The sequence below is a fragment of the Rutilus rutilus genome (assembly GCF_951802725.1).
Source record: "Rutilus rutilus genome assembly, chromosome: 16".
Lineage (NCBI taxonomy): Eukaryota > Metazoa > Chordata > Actinopteri > Cypriniformes > Leuciscidae > Rutilus > Rutilus rutilus.
In genome coordinates, this window is record NC_140224.1 from 3,268,870 (window position 1) to 3,287,312 (window position 18,443).

General features: G+C 42.3%; 1 protein-coding gene across 1 annotated transcript; it reads right to left on the bottom strand.

The window, feature by feature from the left end:
• Window positions 1-280: 280 nt before the first annotated feature.
• On the bottom strand, window positions 281-18,215 carry prkar1ab (protein kinase, cAMP-dependent, regulatory, type I, alpha (tissue specific extinguisher 1) b). Its single transcript, XM_084434762.1, has 11 exons — window positions 18,065-18,215; window positions 16,856-17,055; window positions 13,977-14,144; window positions 13,805-13,896; window positions 7,976-8,037; window positions 7,837-7,883; window positions 7,244-7,402; window positions 6,449-6,509; window positions 2,507-2,628; window positions 2,341-2,422; window positions 281-1,989 (listed from the first exon to the last, which is right to left on the bottom strand). The coding sequence occupies exons 2-11, from the start codon at window positions 17,027-17,029 to the stop codon at window positions 1,817-1,819; spliced, it is 1,140 nt and encodes a 379-aa protein (XP_084290888.1). The 5' UTR covers window positions 17,030-17,055; window positions 18,065-18,215; the 3' UTR covers window positions 281-1,816.
• Between the last annotated feature and the right edge of the window lie 228 nt (window positions 18,216-18,443).

The window sequence follows — 18,443 nt, forward strand, 5'->3', positions numbered from 1 at the left end:
AGTGGACCTTCCCTTTCTGTGACAAATGAACCAGAAGTTATATAAAAAAAAAAAAACGAAATTATTCAAAAATGCTAAATAATTGAAGTTATTTTCAATATGATAACTGAACCGTACTCACATGCCACAGAATGCGCTCATGTACTGTACTTCTGTTTGAGATGTTAGAGTAATAACTCTCTCAGCTGAACACTGCCCTCTTGTGTCCGGAACATCTATGTGACAACCTGAAATAAATACTGAGCATTTGTCTGAAAAGAAAGCGTTTCACTGCAGCCGATTGTTCAATATTCCAACCTTTTTATTGCTTGAACTGCCATTTGGACGATCTATACCAAACAAAAAACAAAAAAATTATTTTCTGCGCAGAACTCACTGGAAATGAAACGACACATTTGGGTAACATTGACAAATAAAACATCATTTGAGGTCTGTAATATATCAGCAGAAGCGTTTGGGTTTGAAGGAGCATCTAACCCACGGGAACCCTGTAGAGTTCAGATCCAACACAGCTGTGTGTGTGTGTGTGTGTGTGTGTGTGATCCGAGCTGAACTTTATCATCACTCACTCTCTCCCTCCATATTCTGTCCATTCACACAGATAGAAAACACAACAAGCATCGCTGCCATGAAGACGGGACACTTATATCTCAGGGGAAAGTCGAGCTAATTTGCAGCTGAAAGAATTCGGGAAAACCTTTGTGTTGCACCTTTTTAATCTGCATTTCTCAAAAACTAAAACGAGGAACATCTTGTAAATAAAGAGAATCAAACATTGATCACTCTGGATTGTTGAACAGCGAAACAGAACACGGGACATGTAAACATCACATCGCCACGGATCCGTTTTTATAAAAATGTATCAAAGATGTCGCCGTCGTTCATGAGACGTGAGCAGAATGGATTTCATTTTCTGTTTCACGACCGTGTGTTTTGCGAGACGTTAAAACTGAACTTCATAATCCTTTCACTCTGTTTTGTTTTAGTTCGACATTAAAACAGCAACAAGCCGGTTTAAAAAATGGCCACAGAAACACTTGAAATCATGACATGCGACTAAATACGCCACTGTGCACCTTTGTGGAAAAATAAGCTTATTAAAAAATAAAACTGGTATTTCTCGGCATATACTGACGAAAAGGTAAATACTGAATCATCCTGACCGAGAGCTTTCCTCGATCGGTGACGGCGCACATGCAGGAACGGACCAATGAAATCTCGGAGGCGCTGTCCAACGTTTGGCACTGGCTTTCTAACAGGACAGAAACTACCGTCGTCTTGTAGTTTAAAAATCTGATCAGCCACAATGAAACCTATATGGATAGACACCGCACGGGAACGGCCTCACTAATTTACTACAATAAGCAACTGAACACAAATAGCAAGAGTGTGTGCTGGAATGATAATAAGTAATAAAACAGTTCCTATATGTTCATGTTCCTGACTGTGACGGAGGAGGTCAGCGAAGGGGAATGAGGCAGTAAGGCTTGAAGAAGAGAATCAGAATGTCAGTACAGCCAAACGTCACTCGTATATCGTATATGTAGGCAGTTAATCTTAGAAAACTAGTCTTAAAAAACTAACCTGGGTAAAGGAATTCAAAACGGTTCGCCTATAAACACATGTATACTCCTCTACTGTTTTACTGCTTGGAATTAAAGGTAAAAACACTGTGATCTGATTGGAGGAACGTACATTGATTGTCTGTCCTTTGATTTGGCTCTAAATGCGGGATGTTAAAGCTCTGGACTGTGAACGCTCAGGAATACGAGGGTGTGGATGAGAAGCTAGCGGTGTGACGGGGGGGGGGGGGTTCTCAGACGGAGAGCGACACGAAGCTGTTGTACTGTTGGATGTTGCGTTTGAGGATGTCTGAACACGGTCCCAGCACGCGCTCGAAGCGAGGCCTGTCCAGCTTGACACATTTGAGCGGCCCGCGAGCCACCACTGTCGCCGCACGGGGCCGGTTCATCAGCAGAGCGATCTCGCCTGGTGAGAGAAACACATAAATATTAAAAAAAGAATCATAGTTTTATGTTATTTGATATATTTTCTAGACTTAAAGCTGCAGTCCGTAGTTTTTCCTCTTTGTCGCCATCTCTGTTTGAAATCTGCAATTGCAGTTATTCGCGGAATTATCAACTCTGACTATAATAGCAATGTCAACTTATTCTACTAACCCAAACTCGAACCGAACAGTCTACTAATACCCTAATGAGAGTTATTTGATTATTTGAATGTAGTTGCAAAGTTACTTGTCTAAAAGTGGACTATCGAAATATGTGATTTTTCATTTTCGGATGAACATGTACTGGAACATCCATGTATTTCAACACTCACCGAAGTAGTCTGACGGTCCTAACCTGCCGACCTCTACGAACTCCTCATTCTCTGACCTGCGCTGCAGAACGGCTGCACATCCCTGAGGAAAGAGACGTGACTTTAGTAATCGCACACACACACACACACACACACTGACAGGCTTTGAGCAGACGGGAAACTCCACCTCCAGGATGATGAAGAACTCGTCTCCTGGTTCTCCCTGGACCACGATCTTCTGACTGTCCTCGAACTGCACCGGCTCCAGAGCGTCAGCCACGGTCAGACGCTCCCACTTATCCAGAGACTCTGCCATCATCACACACACTCATGTTACAGCAACTCTTTCTCTCTATGTGTGTGTCACTTACAGTAATACAACTTACATTTACATTTATTCATTTAGCTGACGCTTTTATCCAAAGCGACTTACAATTGCTATATATGTCAGAGGTCGCACGCCTCTGGAGCAACTAGGGGTTAAGTGTCTTGCTCAAGGACACATTGGTGTCTCACAGTGGATTCAAACCCGGGTCTCTCACACCATAGGCATGTGTCTTATCCATTGCCCCACACCACCCCGACTAACTCCAATAGGAAAATTATAGACAGAGATAGAGATACATATATAGATTCAACAATAGACTAGCTGACTTACAGAGAGATAGACAGATAAAATGACAGATAGAATGATAGACAGACAGAAAGATAAAATAACAGACTGAATGACAGACAGATAGATAGATAGATAGATAGATAGATAGATAGATAGATAGATAGATAGATAGATAGATAGATAGATAGATAGATAGATAGATAGATAGATAGATAGATAGATAGATAGATAGATAGATAGATAGAAGTGGCGGCTGCTGGTCTTTCAGAGAGGGGAAGCTCATTTTCGGCCTACATCATAAAAATGGTGTAAAAAAATTGCTTCTTTTCAAGAAGATGCTCTGTGACACTGTTATACCACTAGGCGTCTTTTCCAGTGACTTGACCAGTGTCCTCTCAATGGCCAGCAGAGCTAGGCTGCGTAAACGGCGTTGGCCCATTGTGTTACGGGTGTAGATCTACACCTGCAGATGTAGCTCCAACTGAGCCACTAATGAGAACCGTTTGTAAAGCATTGCACTGTCCAACTCCATGTCTTTAAGGAACACCAAGTAATCACACAGCTTTCCCCTGTCACCCTGCAAGTCTTGATCTGAACACAGGACTTGAAGTTCAGGCCTCAGTCTCCCAGAATCAAAGTGATGGCCATAATTTTTCAGGACACTTTGGAAGGCCTCCTCTGGAAATGCTTGTCTCATGTCATCAAATTTCCCTGGATTGACTAGTTCTAAGAAGAGCATACTTTCCAAATTTGAAAAACGTTGAGGAATCTGCTCCAAGAAGTTATCAAGGATGGCCATGTACAGATTTCTGTAGCGCTCTTGGGGATCCTGCGATTGGGTCAGACGGTGCTTTCTCATTGGCTCATCTCGCGGGTCTGATGTGAGATCTGCTGCTTTGGCATAAACAGCTTGGAAAGCCCCCTCTTGACCTCTTCTCTTTAGCCCTATTCGGACTGGATTAGTTTAACATGGAGAGGTGGGGTAAAGTAATTATTACCAGAGCTTCTCAGTGATTTTAGTCCCGTCCGAATGTGCACCTCAGTGATCATCACGGACAGTGAAGATTATGTCAGTAAAGGTTACGGCGACTTTTACCTTCAGTAAAAAGGGCGGGAAAAATTACCTCAGGTAACACTAATCCCGTGCGAATAGACCCGCTGTAAATATGTACGTAAATATTCCGTCATTTCGTGTTTAAAAGTAGTTTTCCGTGATTTTTCAAGTATGGAGACGCTTGAAAAAGCATTCAGTTGCGTTCTAGACGCTGGGACGAGTCTGTGGTAAAACTCAAGTGTTTTACACACACCATTCAGATCAGAAAGAAGATCGAAAGCACTTGTTAGAGGCACGAAACATCTTTTAGCGTTAGGTAAGAGCCTATTACCAACACAATCCAATCTGAAGTTAATTAATACATCGGACATAACTGTTTTATATATATATATATAAATATAGGTTATATGTGTTTGCGCACGTGATATCAGGAAGCAACGTAATACACACATGACGACAGGAGGGTGACGGCGGTGTGTAAATCGACTTAACGTTACCCCTCCCACTTATGCTAGTTTTACTGAGATATCTTATCCCGTGCGGATTGACCATTACTATTACAGACGTTCTACCCTTGTAAAGTTAATCCCGTCCCAATAGGGCTTTTGACAAATGCAAGAAGAGACTCAATTATTTTCTTGCAGTAAAGAACATCCATCGCCCTCTACTGGACAATATCAAAGACCACATCAGATTTGTTCATATGTGTACAACATGAACACAAACTCAAAATCCTCCAGTTTCCTCACAAAGTGTCAAATGTCAAATATCAAATGTCTGCAGGAGGCCGTCATAATTGTTTGCCACGGTGCTCACTATCCGTGATGTGAAATTCCATCGAGTAGGAGTGTTTCTGGAAAAGAAAGACTCCAGAAAAGACGTCCTCTTTATGGATTTTGAAAGAAATGCCCCCTGTGACAGCACCAGATTCAGTCTGTGTGTGTAGCAATGCACAAACACTGCACTGGGGGCTATTGCTTTCACTTTGGCCTGCAGACCATTGAGAGCTGAAACATCATAGGTCTGTGCCACAAGCTTATCCTTAAAATTGTAGCCCTGCATGTTCTCATTTAATACATCAAAAACGGACTGAGCAACTCGCCCCCCAGAAACATAAAAAATCCAATACAGCACTCCTGAACTCCTTTACCTGCACTATCCACATAGCGAACAATGACAGAGAGTTGGGCTCGGCCGGATATATCAGCGGTTTCATCCACCCAGGGAGAATCCTAAATTTCATCTCTGATCTGATCAGAAACGTTGGCTGCAAGAGCAGAGATCAAGTCATTTTGAATAGTATGGGACATCCCAGAAAATTGTGTGGACAGGACAGAGTCATATTAAGCTAATGTTTCTGTGGACTCCCTGTAATGTGGACCCCACCTTTGACCAAACAACACCTCCGTGAGATAGTTTCATCAAGAGGCACGGCCAGTCAGCCAGCTAACTTTGTCACACCAGGAGAGCTGAAAAGACCTGTTACTTTTCCCTATCTTTTGCACTAAATCAGTCTTAGGTGTTGATCTGCCCTGCTGTTTAATTCTAAATTTCTCCTCGTAAGGAAGACTTTCAAATGGCTTCGCCAAAATCAGCTCGACAATATTAGCACTGTCTGCCAACGTGTGCAGTTTGCTAGCTGGCTAGTTCACCCCTACGACGCTAGCCTAGCCTACTGTATGAATGAACAAACAATCTAAAGAAAAGACATTAAACTCGACGGAGGAACTGTGGGAATCAGGTTAAACTGAAACGAGGAATGTGGTGTGTAAGTGTGTGAAATGTATGATGAAAATTGGCTAGCAATTTCGCCAAGCAAATACCAAGAAATAGGTTGCAGCAGTTTGTCTTTCGACTACACTTGAAAAATCCGCGATGGGACTGAGCTCGAACAGCTTCAACGTCAGAGACTTTTTATAGTACAAAATTGCTGTCAATCAAAAGGAGATGCCTTTCGACAGACCCTCCAATCATCACACAGAAGCCCGGAGTCCATTCACCCTCAGAGACGCTGAGAGTCCGTGAGCGGGACATAATCGCAGCATTTATCCAATGACCGTCTAGTTTCGTAGCACTGAAAAAGACTGTTCAAAGCAGCCTCACTGAAGTCAATGGACGCTGGGCTTCAACAGGGAAATGCACTGTGACGCTACGGGAATGCATGAGATGGAATCAAGTCAGCCGACCTGCTATCTGTAACTGATTCTGAATCAACTCGTCTTCGAGATGAACGTTTTCTAACGCATTTTTAGTCAATAAAATGTTAACACAATAGAACATATTTGACCATTAATTTTTTTACATTATAGGGGAAGCCGAGCTTCCCTTGCAGTCTTAAAGAAATCCCCACTGATAGCTAGATAGTTAGTTAGATAGATAGATAGTTAGACAGACAGACAGATACATAGATAGATAGATAAAACAACAGAGATATATGATAGATAGATAGATAGAATTACCTAAAATAGATACTTTGCTCAAGAACTCCTCGTACATCTTCCTCTTCCTCAAAGTGCTTCCCTATAATCAAACACAGGATGTTTTGTAGAATGAAATACCTCTTGAGTATGTCAGTCGTGTGTGTGTGTGTGTGTGTGTGTGTGTGTGTGTGTGTGTGTATCTGTGTGTGTGAGAAAAAGAGAGAGAGAGAGAGAGAGAGTGTGTGTGTGTATATCTCTCTGTGTGTGTGTGTGTGTGGAGACACACACCATCAGTATTCTCCTGTAGCTGTCTCTGTCGATGCCCCAGAGCTTGTGTGTGTGTGTGTGTGTGTGTGTGTGTAGGAGACACACACCATCAGTATTCTCCTGTAGCTGTCTCTGTCGATGCCCCAGAGCTTGTGTGTGTGTGTGTGTGTGTGTGTGTGTGTGTGTGTGTGTGTGTGTGTGTGTGTGTGAGAGAGAGTATGTGAAGGAGACACACACCATCAGTATTCTCCTGTAGCTGTCTCTGTCGATGCCCCAGAGCTTGTGTGTGTGTGTGTGTGTGTGTGTGTGTAGGAGACACACACCATCAGTATTCTCCTGTAGCTGTCTCTGTCGATGCCCCAGAGCTTGTGTGTGTGTGTGTGTGTAGGAGACACACACCATCAGTATTCTCCTGTAGCTGTCTCTGTCGATGCCCCAGAGCTTGTGTGTGTGTGTGTGTGTGTGTGTGTGTGTGTGTGTGTGTGTGTGTGTGTGTGTGTGTGTGTGTGTGTGTGTGTGTGTGTGTGTGTGTGTGTGTGTGTGTGTGTGTGTGAAGGAGACACACACCATCAGTATTCTCCTGTAGCTGTCTCTGTCGATGCCCCAGAGCTTGGCGTTGGTCTTGGCTCTGACGGTGGCGGCTCTCGGCGTCCCGTAGATCAGAGCCAGTTCTCCGAAACTGCCGCCCTCTCCGATGCTGGTGGCCCACTCGCTGTTCACATACACCTGAGAACAAACACCTGAGTCACACACCACTTCTGAGTCAAACTGCACACTGATAGAGGACACATCTAGAGTGGGACTTGATTTTCTCCATCAGAAATTAGGTTTAGGTTGAAAACCTTTATGGTTTATGCTAACACTTTACAATAAGGTTCATTAGTTAATGTATTAACTAACGTGAACTAACCATGAGCAATACATTTGTTACTGGATAAGTTCATCTTTATTAATGTCAGTTAATAAAAATACAGCCGTTCATTGTTAGTTCACAGTGTTGAAATTGTTGAAATTAACATAAACAAAGATTAATAAATGCTGTATATGTGCAGTTCATTATTAGTTCATGCTAACTAATGCAGTTAACTAACGAACCTCATTGTAAAGTGTAACCTGGTTTATTATATGAATACATCCTAAACTGTGGAGGTGTAACTTACATCCATTTCCCCCATGTCAATGACGTAGAAGTTATCGCCCTCGTCACCTAGGACACAAGTGCGAAAAAAAAAAGTGAAGGTAAATAAAATGTACAAATAATGTTAATCTGACTCTTCATACATGTTTTTAAGGTTCAACCTTGTTGGATGACAATCTCTCCTGCAATGTAGGTGACGGGAAACATCGCGTCAAATATGTCACTGTAGGAGAGAGCAGAATAGAAATGCGGTCAGTAAAGTATTTTACATTTATTTAAGGCAAGACACACACACCAGGTTTATAGGGTAAAAAATTAACATATATCATATATATGAACATATATTCATATATATGAATAATATACACTCACCTAAAGGATTATTAGGAACACCATATTAATACTGTGTTTGACCCCCTTTCGCCTTCAGAACTGCCTTAATTCTACGTGGAATTGATTCAACAAGGTGCTGAAAGCATTCTTTAGAAATGTTGGCCCATATTGATAGGATAGCATCTTGCAGTTGATGGAGATTTGTGGGATGCACATCCAGGGCACGAAGCTCCGGTTCCACCACATCCCAAAGATGCTCTATTGGGTTGAGATCTGGTGACTGTGGGGGCCATTTTAGTACAGTGAACTCATTGTCATGTTCAAGAAACCAATTTGAAATGATTCGAGCTTTGTGACATGGTGCATTATCCTGCTGGAAGTAGCCATCAGAGGATGGGTACATGGTGGTCATAAAGGGATGGACATGGTCAGAAACAATGCTCAGGTAGGCCGTGGCATTTAAACGATGCCCAATTGGCACTAAGGGGCCTAAAGTGTGCCAAGAAAACATCCCCCACACCATTACACCACCACCACCAGCCTGCACAGTGGTAACAAGGCATGATGGATCCATGTTCTCATTCTGTTTACGCCAAATTCTGACTCTACCATCTGAATGTCTCAACAGAAATCGAGACTCATCAGACCAGGCAACATTTTTCCAGTCTTCAACTGTCCAATTTTGGTGAGCTCGTGCAAATTGTAGCCTCTTTTTCCTATTTGTAGTGGAGATGAGTGGTACCCGGTGGGGTACCACTGAACAAGCGAGCAACAAGAGGCTCGACTGAAACGCGCAACTGTGTGTTTTCTGGAATACTCTGCTCTCGTGTTATTGTCAGCGTTGCTTTGTAGTCAAGGTAAGCCCATCTTCGATTCTCAGCTTCCCTTATATTTTTAACTTCACATAATTGTGTATTTTAGTTGGACGCGTTGCCACATTAAACAAACAGCCGCGAGTGAAAATTATTATTGTTAAAGCCTAATTTGCACTTTAAGCCTCTGCTCCTAGCACTTTCAAAGCGAAAGTTGGCCCATTATCGCGTTATCCACTTAATTGCAAGACCGAACCAGCATCTGTTAGAATACCTTTAAATAGACGAGATTCAGTTCACTCCCGCAGAACAAGCGAGCAACAAGAGGCTCGACTGAAACGCGCAACTGTGTGTTTTCTGGAATACTCTGCTCTCGTGTTATTGTCAGCGTTGCTTTGTAGTCAAGGTAAGCCCATCTTCGATTCTCAGCTTCCCTTATATTTTTAACTTCACATAATTGTGTATTTTAGTTGGACGCGTTGCCACATTAAACAAACAGCCGCGAGTGAAAATTATTATTGTTAAAGCCTAATTTGCACTTTAAGCCTCTGCTCCTAGCACTTTCAAAGCGAAAGTTGGCCCATTATCGCGTTATCCACTTAATTGCAAGACCGAACCAGCTGTACTCACTCAAGCGGTGAAAGCATTCTTCTGTATATCTGTGTATTTTGCGCGCTGTCGCGGAAGCGTCAGCGGAAGCGTTCAGCTCTCGTGTTCAGCCTCCTCGTGTTCAGACCGACTCGGGTAAAGACCATCGACTCTACCTGCGCGACTCCACCGAGCAGGGACACCAGAAAGGCACTTAAAATTCGCCTTTTCCCTTTCCACTTCTTATCTTATCTTTCTCCCGAATCAGCATGTGTTTTCAACACATTCCTGTTATCGTTCGACAACGCCCTTTCATCACGCGCACAAGGCAGCGCGATACTACTAATCTGCGTCCCATTCTCTCATCCTCACACACTCCTCTCTCTCTTTCCGTGGGTCTATGGAATTGTCAGTCAGCAGTCAACAAAGCTGACTTCATTCCAGCCTTTGCATCTCATTCTACTCTCAGTATCCTGGGCTTGACTGAGACCTGGATTCGTCCTGAAGACTCAGCAACCCCCGCTGCTCTCTCTAGCAATTTCTCCTTTTCTCACTCCCCTCGCCAGTCTGGGAGGGGTGGCGGGACAGGGCTTCTCGTTTCCAACAATTGGAAATACTCAGCGCTCTCTTCTCTATGCAACAACAATTCATTTGAATATCATGCTATCACACTTACAACTCCCAGTAAGATCCATATTGTAGTCATTTATCGCCCCCCAGGTCAGCTGGGTAACTTCGTAGAGGAGCTGGATGTGCTGCTGTCCTCTTTCCCTGAGGACGGCACCCCACTTCTAGTCTTCGGTGACTTCAACATTCATCTCGAAAAACCACATGCAACAGACTTCACCTCTCTACTAGCCTCCTTCGATCTCAAACGACACATCACCACAGGTACTCACAAATCAGGCAACCAACTGGACCTGGTCTACACACGCAACTGCATCACAGACAACATTTTGGTGAGGCCTCTCCATGTTTCAGATCATTTCCTCATCACCTTCAGTCTACAACTCGCTACCCCTGCGCCACCAACCCCACCACCAGTCACCCTCAGGCGAAACCTACGCTCCAGGCCAGCACGCGCTACTCCTTCTAACCCCTGGCTATCTGAGGTTCTTCGTGAACACCGGACCGAACTCAGGGCAGCGGAGAGGAAATGGCGCAAATCAAAAGACTCATCCGACCTGAGTATGTATAAATCTCTCCTCTCGTCCTTTTCTGCTGATGTTCATGCTGCAAAATCTTCTTATTTCCACAACAAGATCAACAGCTCCTCCAACGCACGACTACTCTTCAAGACATTCAACTCACTCCTCTGTCCACCTCCACCACCACCCTCCACCTCCTTAACTGCCAATGATTTTGCAAACTTCTTCACCAACAAAACAACAACTATCAGCAGTCAATTCTCAGCTCCACACACACAGGAACCCAGACCGACCCCTCCCACAGCCAATACCCCTCTGTCCTCCTTTTCGTCGCTAACAGAGGAAGAAGTATCTACACTTCTCCTCTCCAGTCACCCTACCACCTGCCCTCTAGACCCCATCCCCTCACACCTTCTACAAGCCATCTCTCCCACACTTCTACCAGCACTCACACACATCATCAACTCATCCCTCCATACTGGCACCTTCCCTACAGCATTCAAGCAGGCTCGGGTCACTCCACTGCTTAAAAAACCAACGCTAAACACATCTTTTGTAGAGAATTACAGACCCATCTCTCTCCTACCATTCATTGCAAAAACACTTGAAAGAGCTGTTTTCAACCAAGTAACATCCTTCTTGTCTCTAAACAACCAGCTGGATGTCAACCAATCTGGCTTCAAGAAAGGGCATTCAACTGAGACTGCATTACTGTCGGTCACAGAAGCCCTACGGATTGCAAAAGCTGCTTCCAAATCTTCACTCCTCATTCTCCTTGATCTGTCTGCTGCCTTCGACACCGTGAACCATCAGATCCTTATGTCCAGCCTCTCATCACTGGGCATCACAGGAACTTCACTCGACTGGTTTGAATCCTATCTCACAGGTAGGTCCTTCAAAGTCGCATGGAGAGGCGAGGTATCCAGAGCACATCAACTGACCACAGGGGTTCCCCAGGGTTCAGTTCTCGGTCCCCTCCTCTTCTCCATCTACACTACATCACTGGGACACATCATACAGGCACATGGTTTCTCCTACCACTGCTATGCTGATGACACACAACTCTTCCTCTCATTTCGACCAGATGATCCCACAGTAGCTGCACGGGTCTCGAGCTGTCTGGCAGACATCTCCACATGGATGAAGGAACATCACCTGCAGCTCAACCTGGCAAAGACTGAGCTGCTCGTCCTCCCTGCCAATCCGTCTCTACAGCACGACTTCACCATCCAGCTTGATTCATCATCAATCACACCATCAAGGTCGGTCAGAAATCTGGGAGTAACGTTTGATGACCAGCTGACCTTCACAGATCACATTTCAAAGACAGCTCGATCATGCAGGTTTGCGCTGCACAACATCAGGAAGATCAGACCTTTCCTAACTGAGCACGCAACACAACTCCTCGTCCAGGCCCTGGTCATTTCTAGGCTTGACTACTGCAATGCTCTTCTGGCCGGACTTCCAGCATGTGCTACCAAACCTCTTCAGATGATCCAGAATGCTGCAGCTCGTCTTGTCTTCAACGAGCCCAAGAGGGCCCACGTCACTCCTCTGTTCATCTCTCTGCACTGGCTACCTCTCGCTGCTCGCATCAAGTTCAAGGCATTGACGCTTGCTTACAGATCTATCACACGCTCAGCTCCCTCCTACCTTCACTCACTCCTACGAGCCTACATCCCCACCAGACGCCTACGATCAATCAACAAGCGACGTCTCGTGGTTCCATCACAGAAAGCCACAAGATCACTTTCCAGATCATTCTCATTCACAGTTCCATGCTGGTGGAACACTCTCCCCACCCTCATCCGGAATGCTGAATCCCTGACAACATTCAAAAAACAGCTGAAAACCCATCTCTTCCATGAGCACCTAAACTCATAAAAAAAAAAAAAAAAAAAAAAAAAAAAAACCTTTCCCTTAAAATCCCACCTATCATGCTTATGCTACTCTGATTAATGCCTGAACTTCGTATTCTGAACACTTCTTGCGTTGTTGTTGTCTTTTGCCTCTTCATGATGACTCGCTTAATTTAGTCCTGATTTGTAAGTCGCTTTGGATAAAAGCGTCTGCTAAATGACTAAATGTAAATGTAAATGTCTTCTGCTGTTGTAGCCCATCCGCCTCAAGGTTATGTGTGTTGTGGCTTCACAAATGCTTTGCTGCATACCTCGGTTGTAACGAGTGGTTATTTCAGTCAAAGTTGCTCTTCTATCAGCTTGAATCAGTCGGCCCATTCTCCTCTGACCTCTAGCATCAACAAGGCATTTTCGCCCACAGGACTGCCGCATACTGGATGTTTTTCCCTTTTCACACCATTCTTTGTAAACCCTAGAAATGGTTGTGCGTGAAAATCCCAGTAACTGAGCAGACTGTGAAATACTCAGACCGGCCCGTCTGGCACCAACAACCATGCCACGCTCAAAATTGCTTAAATCACCTTTCTTTCCCATTCTGACATTTAGTTTGGAGTTCAGGAGATTGTCTTGACCAGGACCACACCCCTAAATGCATTGAAGCAACTGCCATGTGATTGGTTGATTAGATAATTGCATTAATGAGAAATTGAACAGGTGTTCCTAATAATCCTTTAGGTGAGTGTATATCATCATACTTGCCCAGCTGATTGCTCACATCTTTACATTTTATATTACAAGTTTTCTTTTATTTCAGATTTAGACATACAAATGAGACATTATCTAATTAACAATGCGCTAATTTGCATATATTTCAAGAACAGAAATCTGAACACTAAAGTCAATTATTTTGGGGTATCTCTTTTTATCACTCCATAAATCAGAAAAATACTATATAAATAAGCCATATAAAAAAGAATTGTTTTAAGGAATAAAATGTTATAAATATATGAACCTTCAGAATATATGGGAATTAAAACTGTACAGTTTGGTGTGTGTAAAGCTGCAGAAGTGGAGATTTCTGACTCAGAGCAGGAGGAAAAACAGACTTTTAAGACATGTATTGAAATTTAAATCTATATAATCTATATACAAATAGACCCTTAAAAGTCTATGTTGTATGTTTTCTTTCCACTAGTCTGAAAACTCAAAACTGACCAGTGCATGAAAAAAATAATAAAAAATAAAGTCACCTTCTTTCATTGTCATCCAGATGTGAGAAGAGCACGTTCTTTTCGATGGCTTTGGCGAGAGCGGCCATGGTTTTGTAGTCTTTAGGGATGACCTTCACAGAGACAGAAGAACACGTGACTGCTTCGCCTGACTGCCATCAGACATGATCATGTGACTGTGAGACATACACACCTTCCTGACGTAGGAGGCGGCGTCCTCCTCGGTGTAGACCTCAGCGCTGATGGCTCCTCTCCGCCTGCGACCCTTCACCACGGGGTTCATGGGAGGAGACGCCTCATCTTCGCGAGAGTCCGAGCGAGAGCTGGCTTTCTGCTGGTTCAGGAGCTGCTTCGCTTCCTCCTGCGCATGAAGCACATGTTAGGCATAGTTAAAGAAATTATTTGAAAGGGAGGATTTCGGTTGGATTTGAAGTCACAGTGAAACAGAAGCATCGTTAGATCTGTTCTTCTGTATCGTGACACATATCTAAAATGAAACAGATTAATAGGAACTAAGGCCTCGTTTACACTGCAGGTCTTGATGCCCAATTCTGATTTGTTGCCTAAATCCGATTTTTTTGACTGTCTGTTTACACGTTCTTTAAATTGTGACCCATATCCGATTCATATGTTTACACTTGCCATGGCTAGTAGCCTACTATCTGAAACATATCGCGCATGCTTAAAGGGTTAAATTCTCTTGCACAAATGGACGAACACAAAATATGTTTCATGCTCTGCGATATGCAAAGTTGCCAAACACCACTTTTGAATAAGAAACAATGTCTATAAAACTCGTTATCCACGAATCACAAGCGTATCGGTGAGAACACTCGTTAAAACAACATACACACACCCGAACTTGACTGCACATCACATATTTGAGATTACTGATACTGCTTTCATTCGTAATGCAACGGACCGATCTACGGCACATAAATTAAGGGCTGTTCACTGTTATACAATAAAGAGCCTGCACAGCGACAAGAAATAGAAATTAACACAAAAAAACTGTCTAGAGCCTTTACTTACACAACACTGACAGTGGAGTTGCGCTCAGGAGTAGAGCAGCTATGGACAATTTTATTTTTATTTTTTGAGCGGCTGCGGACAAATTCTTTCTATGCACACACAATATTACATCACAATCTGCGCGCATGTTTTAAAAATATAATTGAACATGTAAATAGTCCTAGCACTTTTTAAATTTAAATAGCCCACTTAAAGTGTTTATTACAAATAAATTATTAATTGCTTAAAATGAATAAATGTAAATGAACAAAAATTTTCGTTAAATTTACAATCATGTGAAAACACTTCCCGTGCCCCTCTCCACATTCCTCTCCTACAATGACACAACGTTTCGTCGGGCCATCCGTCCCTTTGTAGATGTGCGTCGGAGTTTCTCTCGTCATTAAACCGCGGAGACGTTGCCTAATGCCTCAGAAAATCCGATCTGCCTGTTTACATGACAGTCGCATTGGCACATATCCGATTTATTTCCACATATGAATGAGGCCTGAAACCGATCTGGAAATATCCGAATGCATGCGTTTTTTTCCTGTTTACACTGTCATAGAACACATCCGATCTGTGTCACATGTGAGCAAAAAATCGGAATTGGGTCACATTTCACTGGCAGTGTAAACGGGGCCTAAATGTAGAGCAGGACTTGGTTCTATCCATCGGTTGTTGGATTATGGGATGTGGGAGTTGCAGTTAACGGAAGAAAGGGGAGGGTTTTCCAAACTAAATGATTGGAGAAGTCCAGCATACTAGTCCAGTTTCACTGGAAAATCCAGAAAATTAAGGTAAAAAACAAACAGAAGATACATGGATGTAGCCTGGGTTTCCTCATGCTGCCATTCACCCTGCTAGGCAGCCTGGACACCATGGACCAGATTTTCCCCTCAAAAAGGGAACCAATCACAGAACGGGGAGGGAGCAGCAAGACGATGACGACGTCTATGCGACGCACCGAAGCAGTTTGTTTATATCTATGGATCCAACATGGCAGCAGACGCAAAGTTACCTTTCGATGCAGCCTTAGATAGTGTTCTAAGTAGTTTAGCCGCTGAACGCCATCGTGTACACATAAATCTCTGACCCATCGTCTTCTTCCTCGTCGAATTTCTGTCGCTCTACATACGTCATCTGGTATAATTGAAACGATTGGCTATGAGCTACGTACAGGCACATTTGATAGACATTCGTAGCGCCCAATAAACGGCTCTGGGCATTCGTAAACCACGCCTCAAATACGAGAAAATGAACATGTGGTTCCCAGACCACGTCTCAATGAGAAAGAGGTCCGACGTTAGCCAGGCTAGCATGGATGAATTAATCACAATAAATGTTTAATTTATATATATATATATATATATATATATATATATATATATATATATATATATTATTGTTATTATTATTATTATTATCGATAGCTAAAACTATTTTTGTTAATTGAAAGAAATCTGAAAAAAAATAAAAAAATAAAAATCAAATATAAGTAAAAAATTAAACTTGTTTCAATTAGTTTCCAAAGCAACATTTTTAATTTTCATTTAGTTTAGACTGCTAACTGGAAATAAGTAAACATTTAAAATGAACTAAAACAGAAATAAAAATGAATTTAACGCATTTGGTAAAACACACACACACACACAAAAACTATTTGAAATGACAAAAGCACAAAAATACCAAAAATATAAAAACAAGTGCAAATTAAAGAATTAATGAAAACTATAAAAGTATATAAATGTCAATTACATTAAAAGTTATTTAATTTTTTATTCTTTTGACAAAAAGTTCCAACATTAGAATTTTGTACATATGCATATTTGTACACATTTAATATCATAAGGCCTTATTTGCTGGATAAATAATTCCAATTATTATGAACAAGTAACTATTTATTGAAAAGTGGATGTCTAATATTAAATTGCTTTTGCCACTGGTTTATAAAAACAAACTGCATGAGCGACTAATTGTTTTAATAAACACATCCCATCTTTCTTAATGCAAAGTGTTGTCAGCAAGGGCTCTCCGTCAGAACGATCCTGGTGTACAAACCTTCTCCAGCTTCTCGAAGTGTTCTCTGAGGAAGGCCATGGGTCTGTCGGGCCGCGAGGTGCACAGCTGCACGATGCAGTCCTTCAGCAGCTGCTGGATGTTGTGTTTCTGCACGTATATCTCACATTCCCTCAGACTCTTCTCCTCCTCACTGCCCGCGCTGCCTGATGCCATGATGAGCGCTAGATCTGACCTCTGACCTGCGGGGACACAGATCAGACAAGTGACACGCCGAAAACTCGCCGAGATGCTGACTACATGAAATATAGTCAGTTCAGTCAATAATTAAACATGTGAAGGATCTGTGAAAACAAATACAGAATTTATTTCCTTAAAATGTATCACATGAAATATCGCTTAATATAAAATCCAATAATTACAGTAAACCTAAATAACCCATCTGTCATGTTTGAGCCTTAATAAAGTTATTCTGGATTATTCAAATTATGTTGGATGTCAGTTGTTATGATGGGGGAGGGGGGGGGGATATTGTTGTTCTTTCCTAAAATATTGAGAAACATGTACATGTTGCAGAATTAATAACAATATCATTAACGTCTTCACACGATGAAAATACATTCTGACCCAGCAAGAGGACAGGAACAGGATTACAGCATCATTTATGAGATTGATGTCAGAAATAATCTGGAGATTATCTTTGTTTTCAACACACCTGTGCAGTTTGATTCAATGCATGAACTATATGCGTTTCCTATGATTCAATATTTACAGAAAAACAACTTTATGTTGCAGGATGCTAATGATTATTATAAGATTATGTTGACATAAAATAATCTCCCACTTCAACAACATCAATCAGAATACTAGTACTAGTAGTATATTTAGGATGAACGACACGATCACAAATTTAAATCAATTTCCCAAGATCAACAGAATATGAAAATATAATTTTAATACACATCATAACGCAACTCAAAATGCAACAGAACAGACATGCCGTTTTCTAAAATGACCTCGAAACCTCAACAAGAAGGTTAAACCTTAAAACAAATCAACCTTAAAACAAATAAAATATAATTCTGCTATATATATTCTGCTACAAATATCTAGCAGAAGGCCGCCGAGTGGTCGCCATCTTTATCCGTATCATAAACAAATGACATTTACAGCATTTAACGATCATTCTAGATGTTTAGCGCTACATCTACTCGACAGAAACACGACATTTCGAGTATCGTTATCTCTTACCGAGCCTTTATAACGCGACTCGGCTTCTGCGTTATTCCGTTATTCAGAGACGGCGCAACAACTCTTCTTCACAGGCGCTTGGACGTCTGCCAACCGGAAATGGTAAAACACCAATCAAAGCCTGCCATTGACGTCAATGCGCCTCGCTCTCACATGGAAACTGTAACCCTGGGTAACCTTAAAGGGAACGTAGCACCTGAGTACCATACTCGTAATTCTCCTCAATAGAAACACGTAAAGGCCCCTTCATACCAAGGACGATAACTATAAAAATAACGATGAAGATATAGTTTTAAAAATCGTTCTCAATGTTAATAATAGTAGTAGAGTTCACACCACAACTATAATGATAACGGCACAGAAAAACGATATCGTTGGA

Bases quoted from the DNA above. Each gene is read 5' to 3' on its own strand.
- prkar1ab (XM_084434762.1), bottom strand. From the start codon at position 17,029: ATGGCATCAGGCAGCGCGGGCAGTGAGGAGGAGAAGAGTCTGAGGGAA. The intron at 7,403-7,836 runs GTAAGTTACACC...GTTTGTTCTCAG, and splicing joins TTGACATGGGGGAAATGGAT to GTGTATGTGAACAGCGAGTG. The intron at 1,990-2,340 runs GTGAGTGTTGAA...TTCTCTCACCAG, and splicing joins AGGACCGTCAGACTACTTCG to GCGAGATCGCTCTGCTGATG.